This window comes from Sylvia atricapilla, chromosome 2 (assembly GCF_009819655.1).
Source record: "Sylvia atricapilla isolate bSylAtr1 chromosome 2, bSylAtr1.pri, whole genome shotgun sequence".
Lineage (NCBI taxonomy): Eukaryota > Metazoa > Chordata > Aves > Passeriformes > Sylviidae > Sylvia > Sylvia atricapilla.
Window position 1 is genome coordinate 108,012,627 of NC_089141.1, and position 12,102 is coordinate 108,024,728.

A 12,102-nucleotide genomic window follows, 5' to 3' on the forward strand; every position below is an offset into this window, starting at 1 on the left:
GAATAGAATAATTAAACCATGCAACTGGAAGAACTGAAAATATGTTTTTCAGTAGCTAAACCTCGACTCTGTGGTTTCTGGTTAAAAACAACATTGTGTCAGCTGAACTGAAAAAGGCATTTGTTTTAGATGACATTTTAAAACAGAACTGCTGGTAAACTGCAGCTACATGAAGAATTTTAGATGACTGCAAATTTAACACAATCAGAAGTGTACTTGGACTGCTTTTTAAAATTTTGTCTAGTGCAAGTCAAGCAATAAATACAGTAGACGTCTCACAGAGATCTGATAAATTTTTAGACATCTTTGTAAACACAAACTCATTTTTAACTGCATCCACAGCTCTTCTGTACATTAATGTGTATCCCTTACTTCTTTGCAAATCACACAACACGTGTAGGTACTTAATTACACGAATTTAGGAGTCTCACATCAAAAAGAAAGTACAATTCTGAAAATTCTGGCTCATATTGGTAAATATAATCCCTCCTGTTATTTCATTTACTGTTTGTTAACAGTCCTTTTGAAATGAACTTACTTCCAAACAGAGAGTGAGAGACATTTCCCCGCATGGTACCGCTCCACTTGCACAAGGTCACCCCAGCGCTCTCGGATCAGCATTAGTGTTTGTGAATGCAAGACTTCCAGCTGCAGAGCCAGGCAGAAGGAGTCTAATGCATGGAGCTAAGAAAGTATAAGATGTCCAGGAAGTCTGTACACTACATAAACCCGCTTCTGTATACTACATCAATCCTTTTGTCATCTAAGTCACACAGGATGCTGTCTGAAAACACACTAATGTACTAATCCAGAGATAAAGATATATAAACAGCACCAAATATTTCTCAAAGGATTTGTTAAACTCTAAACCGGGACAGGTTGTTAGACAAGAGAGTCACAGTCCTGTTTTACAAACTTCTAGTTGTCATCATCTTTTACTGAAAAGATGATTACTAACAAAGAAATTCTATTCACCCTATAGTTACCACTAATCCCATCTCCCACGGTCACCCTAAAAAAACATGATTCTTTTTGCAGAAGGAGTTTCACTGAAATCCATTTCACATTGTCAAGCAAGCCCTTTGCAAGTGGAAAATTGCTGCACACCCTGTATCTCCCCTCATTATTCACACAGATACAACACAGTTAACACACCCTCATCAACTGCACTTTACTGCAGTTCTTGGTAGCAAGAACTGCCAGCTCCCAGAACTTTCAAGTCAGCTCTGTATTTCATCTCCAAAATTAGCTGCTGCTGCTGCTGCTGCACTGACTTACCACACAACCTGCTGCCTTGAATACCTCACCTTCACCTTTGCTGATTTAGTGTGCAGAATTCAATTTGACATGCAGACACCTGAGAATTACTGCTTCCAAGGCCATCATTTACTTCAAGGCCACCATAACTTCACATCCAGACACTTCCCCCAAGCTTAGCAGGGAATCCATCTCTCCTGACTTGCAGCTACTAAGGGCAAGGCTACATTAAACACCTAATTGAGAAGCCCCTTTCAGAAGGATACGCAAGCAGTTGTACATGTCCTGAAGGGGCTTTTCATCAGCAAACAGCCGGGACTGGACCAACTGATGGATGAAGTTGATCTGCATGCTGTGAACCAAGGCTCGACCATCTTTAGCAAATGAAAAATAAGTCACATTAGCCATCAGGAAAGTAGGCATTTAAAATAATTCAGTAAATTGATAAATTAAAGATAAAAAAAGACACAACTGTATCAAGTAATTTCCATACCGGGTGTTAAAACAAAACAAAATTCTTGGTGTACTCTGGAAATGTCAGTCATTTTACTACACTGTCACTGTATAGCTCTGTTAAGGTATTAAAAGCCTATAAAGCCAGGTCAAAACAGGACAAGTACATATAACTTCATTCTCTTAAGTGGTGATATGCAGAAAATCCAGCATAAACAAGACTTATACAGTGTCAGAGACGAATATTATGTTAAAAACAAAGTGTAAAGGTCTGATTTTTTTCTTTACCACCAGTTTCCTTGTCTTCAACCAAAATTTCCAGCTTGAGAAGGCGCCAGGGGATGTCAGGGTCATCACCCATCACTGTCAAGGTGGCCTCAAACTCACCCTCAACTCGGAACTTCACGCGGCCATTGGCTAAGGAAGACAAGAATGTTTTATTTCACTCACTCTCCTAAGATGCCTAAAAAATAACAGTGAGGTAGCTCCTGGCACTTGTAATGGATTACTTCCCTATCATTTCTGCTCTGTTGCTTATGTTTCCGTGCAACTGTGAACATGTTACAGTCTGCAACAGACCCAATGTCAACAAGCAGCATAGAAAGACGTACAAACTGCCCTCAAGTTAACTTGTGAAATCTGATAACTTGTTAACATTTGTGCTTCTGTAATACAGAGTAACACTGAGCTGACTACCAGCCTGACAAACAAAACATCTGGCTGAAATATTCCTATTCTTTGCTACTATCAACAATGAATGTTTTCAGCAATGTTCAAATGACATTCTGAACGTGGATCTCTGCCCAAGTTGAAATCTAGCCCTGAAAACACATCTCACTGCAAAGCATTTGTTTAATATTAGAATATTATAAATCCATTTTTATGTGAGGAAGGTAATCTTTTGCAGAATTTATATACTCAACAAGCAAAGTTTATGCACGTTATTTATTAATTGACATGTACATCCTCACACCTCTGTGAACACTGCTATCTGTTTCAAGAAATGGGAGCAAGGACTTAAAAACTATGCAAGCAAGGTCATAAAAAGAATGAGAGGCAGAGCAAACAAGTAAGTACAAGTCCTTACTCTGGCCTGCAGGTCAAGCTTCTCAATCATTTAATAAACTATGTCATATACTTTTACAATTAAAGACATTTAGAAATATTCCTGCAAAAAATTTAACTATCTAACTCAGGAAGTTTCATTTTCAAGAGCACCCCTGACATGCTTTTAAACCAAACCACACTCCAAAACAGAAAATAATAGCCATTGAAATGTTTAGCTAACTGAAAACTCTTTAAGAGCACAGACATATTATTCATATATCATTCATATACACTTCTGTTAGACAAGAATATCTTTAATATTGATACTGCAAGCACCGACACAGGGACTAGAGAAAACTAGCACTAAGATTCTTCAGAAACACCTTTGACCTCGGTCTGTGGGGAATGGTTTACAAATGGCTAACCTTGTCTTAGTTAAAGGTATGGACTAGGTCCATTCCCACCCTATTCTCTGTGAATCTGCAATAACCTAGTCCAGTTTATAGCCATCCTTCCAGTATATAAAACAGAGATCTCAAAACAATTTCAGAGATCTGGCACTGTGGTGGGCCACTGAACAAAAGGCATGCAGAAATTCTGTGCCTCAACATGAATATCAAAACAGCTTAAAAAGGCAACATTGAGTGACTTGTTTAAATTCAAGTTCAAAGAGTTTCTGCAGGAAGACCTAACAGTTTCACTAATTTTAAAATTAAATTAAGTAGCACAGAGATTGTTTCATAAAACATTTGCTGAAAGAGCAAGGCAATGTCTAAAACCTTTTGGCATTACCTGCACAGGATTTCTTCTTGAAAATAAATAATATTTCAGCCATTTTATCAGTGCTCTCATTTTTCAAACAGGGAAAAAACCCACATATTTTGATGTCATACAGAGACACGATCCCAGTCTTAATAGATTAAGCATCCATAATGGTCTCAATTAAGCTGTAATTTAGCTTTGCTGTAGCATTAAAACAAGAATTTTGTATCAGCCTGCAATAATGTATCCTTCAAAAAGGAATTCCAGCTCTTACCGACTGTAAGATTTGCCAGCTGCGGAGGGAGATCTGTAGTCACGAGTCGATGGCGAAGGATCTGGTTTAGCTGATGAAGTGTGGTTTGCTTCTCACTCTTTGTTATTGGGTCAGGAGGGATTATTTTATCCTGTTACAATAAATACAAGCAAGTCTACGTATCTCAAACAGTTATAACAGATTGATAGCAGCAATTGTGAAAACCAACCAGACCAGAAGTCCGAAAATATAAATTCTACAGGCCCATCGCCTAGTGAAGTTTTCTACCTTAGACTCAGATTTGCTTTCTGGCTGATTACATTTTACCCTAGACTGACCACTGAATAAAATCACTAAATTTGGCGGAACTAAACAAATGGAGGGAACGCTTTACTGGGAAAGTGTAACTTGTTCAAACAGAAGTGTTCTGCCTCAGAAACTGACACTGCAGAGACTTGGCACCAGGCCTGAATTGAGCTACAGCTCCATCTGCACACAGACAATTAGTTTGATTACCGTGCATTCGATGCCTGTACAGGGAATTCCCACCCCCCCAGACACGGCAGAGTTATTTACCCTAATGCAGGTGGGCAGCCGAGGGTAGGATCCAGTTGTCAGAACATCAATTGCATAAGGGATGGCAAAGCTGGGCAGCCGAGCATGAACTAAAGCATCTCGAGCCAGCGATGCCAGACGATCAGCAGTGTCCACAAACAGGATGGCTTGCTGATCCAAGAAACTTGATATCATCTGTAGAGGACAAGGAGTTAAAAACAAAAGGCAAATTAAAAAAAATGCACAAATCAATAGTCCTTTATATTCAGTTTATCTGTCACTTCCAATTCAAGTAACTGCATTTACAAAACAAAGAAAGAATGAATATTCTGGCCACTTCCTACATTCACATGCAAGGACACTTAAAATCCACATGCCATTCCTGCTGCTGTGGGGCATCTGTACAGCCTCACAGCTCTTTATCTGCTGATTGCTACTGGAATGCAACCACACTCGTTTGTAATCAGTAGGGGCGTGTTTTCCTGCAACATTCTGGACTTTATTCTTATTTATCCAAGATCAGGATGAAAGTGATAATAAGAACTAACATACTCAGATCACCATCTTCCCTGTCCTGTTATCTTAACCCAAATCCTTCCTGAAACTATGTGCAGACAAGCCTTTCATTTCATGCCACTGATGAGTTTTTGGGAACAGGAACTGCTAAAAAAACCCAAGATTATACAATTTCTAAACAGGAATATTCTTTTTAAAAATTCTGTAGTAAAAAGAAGTCAGCAAAAAGCAGCAATATCCCATCTCCCTCAGAGACTGTTTCATGCCAGACTGTCTCCAACTTACCGCACACTTTTCCACCTTCCCAGCATTATTTGCCCACTTGACCAAGGCTAACAAACGAACAAACAGCTGACGAGTGCGACTTGCAAACTGCACTATCTCTATTTTTCTATGAAAAAAAAAAAAAGTACATTAACTCAGTGCTCAGATATATAATAGAGCTGTAATTTAACCGTGTGCCAATTTAAAAAAAAACAAAACCTGTAATGATAACTTCTAATTGTGTTAATGCAGGCATTAGTAATATGTGGCTTGCTTGATTAAGAGCATGGGGGGAAAAAAGTCTGTTGTGAACACCTAACAACATACATGGATTCTACAAATCATGTCTGTCTGGGGAGACAAAAAGCATATTCATAGGAATTAATCACTGACTGTAAGGAAAACAATTCCATAGTGAGCTTAACTAAATTATCTTTATACCTTTCATAGGATTTCCCCAGGGCTTAAGATTAAGTTTAAAGTAGGCAACATACCCAAGGATTACAGGACCTGACAGTAACATTACACTTCTATTCACTATAAACAAACAAACAAACAAACAAATAATAAAATACTAAAAAATTTCATTTTAGCATTTTTACAATATTTTTAAGCATCTTTACACAGTATGTTACAATATAGAAATAGGGTGGTGGTGGGGGAGACGACAAAACCCCGATCCTTTAAATTTGCTTTCCTGCCCTTGCCAAGAACTTACTATCTCTCAATAGTCCTCCCACCATTTCTGTACAAGATAGTCAAAATGAAGGAGTGTGTATGTCTGCATGTCTTCAGAGCTAGTTTTTGTAAAAGAGAATGCAATAGGGACACAGGCAGATTTTCATGCATTATTACAGATCTACACTGCAGATGCATCAGACAAGACATAAAGATCTAAAGTGTAGATCTGTAACACCATACATTCTGAACTACACTTCATCAACAGTTTATAGGTTTTCCTCCCTTTCTATGTGTCCAATTTACTAATTTCATTATGGTTTTCTACTTAATTTGGAAAACATCCCAAACCTAAGCTGTTTTCTTGATATGGTTTTCTAAAGTAACAGAAGCATTTGGACAAAAAGAACATTAATAAGTACATAAGATATTGGCCTCTACCAAACAGAAGCTGCATCTCCTTCTGATCCCTATCTATAAAACACAAATTCATAACACAGAAAGAGCCTGATCCTGCTGAGAGTGCTGGTGTCATGAGGTTCACTCTTTTGTGCAAGTAAAGCATAATCTGCTTGTAGCAGATGAACACGTAAGGCCAGAAGCACAACTAATACCATCTGGTTCTGTTTCTTCCATTACATGCCGTGAACCTCATCCAAGAACTTGGGCATCAGGCCAGTAATTTCTCTGTGTTCTAGAGCACGTGTTTTGGAATGGCATTTAGCCTGATATTAAGATTTCAAGCTGCCATACGTACACACTGCTCTAAGAGCAACCACACTATGAAAACAAGATGTTGAGAATCTTGAGAGATTCAGGAAAACTTTATGAGATTTGAAAGATGACTACAGTGAGACTTTAGAAAGCAATCTCTCAGACAAACTTCATATAGAAGTTGCTAAAATTCAGTAGTTATGTCAAATATCTATGGTGAAAGCAGCATGATAGCAGGAAAAATTCAAATTGATGTTCTCTGACTGAAAATAAATTTAAAAAAAAACAGTCCCCAAAAAGCACAACAATTTAATAATGAAAATGATTGACAAATCTAGACAGAATATTCTGGTAACTGTTCCATTAATATCACTTAAATGAAGCTAGAGAAGACTTGTTACTTTGATTTGACAGAACCCTGCTTCAAGAACTACCACCATCATCCCTGAATGACAACTGCACTGGGAATCCACTTCTCTAATAAAACATAAAGACCTTCGAATTTGCTGCATTGTCTTTCATTACAGGAACATGATCTCATCCTGAACTACACAAAAATATATATTCAAGGAAGATGAAACTTCAATAAAGAGTTTATTTACACAAAACAAGAAACAAAATTTAAAAATCTTTCTAACAGCCGTGCTGCTCAGTGTGTTTTTGACCCTTGGTCTTCACTGCTAAGTTTGGATCTCAGGTTTAAGATCCTTCAGAGTAATGGCTGAGTCTAGGGAGTAAAGCATTAGCTACAGTAGAATTAAATCAAGTTAAGGACCACTTGCAAGCTTGACATACAAAAGTCCATTGGAGTAGATGGGTTGCATCCAAGGATTGTGAGGGAGCTGATCCATGCCACTGTAAAGTTGCTTTCTATCATTTTCAAAACCCACAGTGATCAAAGGTCTTGATCACAGCAAAAAGGCAAACACCATGTCCTTCAAGCAAGCAAAGGAGGATCTTGGCACCTATAGGTCACTTGGCCTAAATTCAGTTAACAAAAAATTTCATAGGACAAATCTTTCTCTAAGCTACATCCTGATAATTACCAAGCATAAAATTAGCCTGGAAACAACCATCAGAAATTTGCCAAGGGCAAAACACCCCTGATCAACAAATTGCCTTCTACAGGACAAACTGCTCTGTGACCAAGGGGAGATCAGAAGGTGGATTTAAATTTGCAGGAAACATGTGGAATACAAGGATGGGCTGAAGAAGCTGAATTTGCTCCTGCTTAAGAAGAAAAGGCTGTGCCAAGATCCCACTGCCATCTTCAAGTATCTATGGGGGTATTGTAGGGGAGATGGAACCAGATACTTTTCACAAGTGCAGAAGGCCAAGGTGCAACAGCTACAAACTAAAACAGCAAAAAACTAGTTAGAGGTGATGGAAACAAAGAAACGCAGTGATGGGGTCAAGGACTGAAGCAGATCACCCAGAAAAGGATAATGATATTGTGCAAAACCCAGCTTCTATTACCAAGAAGGAAGCCCCTGGATTTCCCCTGCAACTCAGCACTCTTAATTTTCCACCACAGTACTAATGACTTTTTTTTAATTCAACCACTTTGTTGTAAGAGTTATTTATTCCTACGTTGATAACTAATAAATGACCCTGAAAAAAAAGCTCCATATTAAACTATGATGCTTAATTTTTTATCAGTTGCTCTTATCCCAGCATCTTTTAAATAGATATTGTAGTACAGAACTTATATTTTATGTGAACTTAATTACAGGATAGCACCATCACATCTTCACCAAAATATATGTGCCATGTCACCAGGCTCTGAGAAAGAGCTTGAAGCTCAACTACTGAATCCATTCATCTCAATGCTAGAGAAAATATGTGTAATTAAGCCACATTCCTGCAGATGAGCTCCTCCAAGAGCTGGAAATCCATTTCATCAAGAGGAATTGTAAGTCAGATCTAACAAGGATGTGAACATTTAATTTCAAGACAATTTCAGTCGTAGGACATTCTCTGCACACTTGAAGGCTGTCTTATTTTCTTTTCTCTAATCCATTAGGATTTAAGTTGTTGCCCCACACCCATGTGCCCAACAAAATAGAATCCAACTTTACCTAGAAATGCTAAATATCTGGATGGGGAAAGCCCATCCATGAGTACAGGGGAGCTCTGGACACAAGTCAGAAGTAATTTTTTCACTAAATACTGTGATAATTAAAAACCCAAAGTAAATCAAATCAAAACCCACACTGTTTCTCTCAATAAAACAGTATGCAGAAGGAAAAGGTGTACAAGTAATCCTTCCAGATTACAATTCCATGAAAATGGGGTTAATTCCACATGTTATGAGTGTTTTGGAAGATTTGAAATAACAATTAATGATCACCCTGGTACACAGAATTCTTTATTAAGATTCTCAGGAATATCATAGCTCCTGTATCTCTCAAAGAAATTTAGGTCAATCAATATGTCAACACAAATTAAGAGAACAATATTCTGACATGTTTCATAGCATTTTATAAGAGATATAGGAAAGTAAATGGATTTTTTTCGTGTCAGCAGGGTGCTGCTCTGGTCTCTTACATTTGCTCTCTAATAATTTTCACACTTCAAAACCACATAGAAGAGGAGCAGAAAACTATGTTAACCAGGTAACATGAAAAAATGCAGAAATTAGGTTTTTACCTTGTTGTCACTGTTGAACTGTTTCTTCTGAACAAAACATTTCTTTATCACACTAACTAGAATCTATTTAAATTCTTCAGTTCCCTTTCAAGTCAGCTTTACTGTCAATTCATTGCTTCAAGATTCATGAAGAGAAAAATACCCTTAACAGAGTTCACCTACTACAACAGCAACAAAAAACCCCAAAAAACCCTATAAACCTAAACACCAACAAAACCCAGTATTGTCACTAATGCTGAGAAAAATCTTGAAACTATGTAGGGACAGCAAGACAAAGCTTATTTTCTTGCATAAAATCTAAAAGTACATGAAAAAGAATTTATTTAAACAACAGTGTATTAATATTAACATCCCAAACAAGTTCTATATTTTAACATGTATTACAGATTCTCTTATCATAACTCACCTTTCCATATCAGTCTTTCTTGGTAATCTATATGAAAGAAGAGAGGGAAAAAAAGATGTATTATATATCATTCTGTTACATTGCAGATAACTAGAAATTTTGTTAACCACCTTCAGTTACAGGAACTTCTACACAACTACAAAGTATATAAAAAATAGCACCATGGGTCACCTGTCACTGCTCTGTACCAGGCAAACTGGAACTGGTCAAATTAAATGAAAAGTTTGATGAAGGTTGCTGAGATCAATTACTCTACACATGCTGTAAACATACAGGAACGACTTCTTGACTGACATTTTGGGAGTTTTTTCCAAGCAAACTATAACTCTAAAATTCCTTGTCCTTTCTAGACTCTGAGCATTTTTTAACTCATGTCAGGCCAACTTCTGTTTGCACTCTTACTCTTGTAATGTACAAGAGCTATACCTGTCTTTTCCCATTTGTTCTGTATGTCACTTCTTGAAACACACAGCTTCCCCACAAGAACCTCTACGGTTAAACAAAGAGGGAAACAGGTTTATTCTGAGTCCAAATGCTTTCAGGAAAGTTTTTCTTGGCCCAAAACATCCCTTTGTTTTGCCACTTCAAATGCCAAGAGCATCAGCACACCAGATCATTAAGTAAATGTAAATAACTTATATACCAAAAATAATCAAATGGTATTTTAAAAACTACAGAGGTAAGTCAAGGAGTTGTAGCATCTGAGAATATCTCAGTTTCAGACATCTGAGTTTCACATATTTTGATGTCAGTAACCAGCACTACAGTTGGGGTTGTCTGGCAGTAACTCAGGGGTAAACTTCAGCATTTAAGCAGCCAATCTGCAGCTGCTATCAAGTTCTCACAGTCATTTTCTCTGTTTCTCAGATCAGTCAGCAGCTTTCGCTGTGCCCCTGGACACAGTCTGATGCAGAGACCAACCTGCCTGCATCTCCCCGGGTGGGAGAATGGACAAGGCTATTGACAAGATCAGGACAACAGGGAATGGGTTCAAATGGAAAGAGTAAGTTTAGGTTAGATATCACCTAAAAAACTGTTCCCTGTGCGGCTGGTGAGGCACTGCCACAGGTTGCCCAGGGAATTTGTAGATGCCCCATCCCTGGAAGTGTTTAAGGCCAGGTTGGATGGGACCCTTAGCAACCCGGTCTAGGAGAAAGTGTCCCTGCTCATGGCAGGGGGTTGGAAATGGGTGATCTTTATCATCCCTTCCAACCCAAACCGTTCTATGAATGGGAAAGCGCGACCACCTCCCCCCACTCCAGCCCCGGCTGAGCTCCGGGACGGATCCCTGGCGAGGCCTCCACATCCTCCCGGGATGCCGCGAGGCGGCACCGCCAGCCGGGCACGGCGAGATCCGCGGCACTCACAGGTCGGCCAGCACGGTCAGCTCGGCGTAGGTGCGGTGCAGGAGGAACTCGATGAGGGTGCTGAGGCGGTAGCCGGGGCTGGCGGCGGCTGTCACGGCGCCGGGGGCCGGCGGGGCCGGGGCTGACGCGGGGCCGGCCGGCACCAGCTGGGCGCTCTCCAGCTGCACCGGCGCCATGGCGGCGGCGGCGCCTCGGCCCCGGGCAGGAGCCGCGCGGCGGCCCGGGAACGGCTCCCGGGGGCGCCGGCACCGCGCCCGGCTCGCCCCGCACGGACGGAGCGGGGAAGGGGCGGCGGGAGCGGGGCGGCTCCGCAGCGCTCAGAGCCCGCCGGGCGCAGGGGCCGCCGCCATGATGGGGCACGGAACCGGAAGCGAACGGGGAACCTTTCCGGGAAGCGCGGGAGGGGCGGGGCAGCGGGGACACGGGCGGGACACCGGGATACAGGGATACAGGGATACAGGGATACGGGCACAGGCGGGACACCGGGACACACCGGGACAGGACACCGGGTACGCGGACACGCGGGACGTAGGGATACACGCGGGACATGGACACACGCAGGACACAGGGACAAGCGAGGCACACGGACACAGGCGGGACTCAGCGACACACACGACACATGGGGATGGCGCTGCCATTGTGCCATGCCACCGCTGGATCCCGGGATGGGTCAGGCTGAAGGGACCACCGTGCGCCATCTGGCCCCACCTCCCTGCTCAAGCAGGGTCATCCCACAGCACACGGCGCAGGATTGTGTCCAGACAGTTCTGGAATATCTCCTGTGAGGGAGACTCCACACCCTCTCTGGACAATGAATTCCAGTGCTCACTCTCTGCACAGAAAATAAATTCTCCCTCACGTTCAGGTGGAACTTCCTGGCCATCAGTTCCTGCCCGTTCCTCCTGTCCCATTGCTGGCCCCACGGAGCAGAGCCTGGCCCATGCCCTGAGCCCTCCCTGCAGACACTGACACACAGGCCTGAGGCCCCTCTCAGCTGTCCCTTCTCCAGGCTGGACAGGCCCAGCTCCCTCAGCCTTTCCTCACCGACATGCTCCAGTCCCTCCAGCATCTTTGTCACCCTCCACTGGAGCTGCTCCAGGAGCTCCATGTCTCTGCTGTCCTGAGGAGCCCAGGACTGGACACAGCACTCCAGGTGATCCTCAGCAGAGGGGCAGGATCCC

At 41.4% G+C, this 12,102-nt stretch overlaps 1 protein-coding gene across 2 annotated transcripts in view; it reads right to left on the minus strand.

The window, feature by feature from the left end:
* The window catches only part of MED14 (mediator complex subunit 14), a 34,661-nt gene extending 23,549 nt beyond the window's left edge, over positions 1–11,112 (minus strand). For both annotated transcript variants that reach the window (XM_066314047.1, XM_066314046.1), the window contains exons 1-8: positions 10,922–11,112; positions 9,555–9,581; positions 5,129–5,234; positions 4,349–4,522; positions 3,794–3,923; positions 1,999–2,127; positions 1,524–1,631; positions 539–671 (exon numbers count right to left, since the gene is read on the minus strand). In XM_066314047.1, coding sequence (XP_066170144.1) covers positions 539–671; positions 1,524–1,631; positions 1,999–2,127; positions 3,794–3,923; positions 4,349–4,522; positions 5,129–5,234; positions 9,555–9,581; positions 10,922–11,097 — 983 coding nt within the window. In that variant the 5' untranslated portion in view covers positions 11,098–11,112. The remainder of the gene's footprint in view (positions 1–538; positions 672–1,523; positions 1,632–1,998; positions 2,128–3,793; positions 3,924–4,348; positions 4,523–5,128; positions 5,235–9,554; positions 9,582–10,921) is intronic.
* Positions 11,113–12,102: the final 990 nt, after the last annotated feature.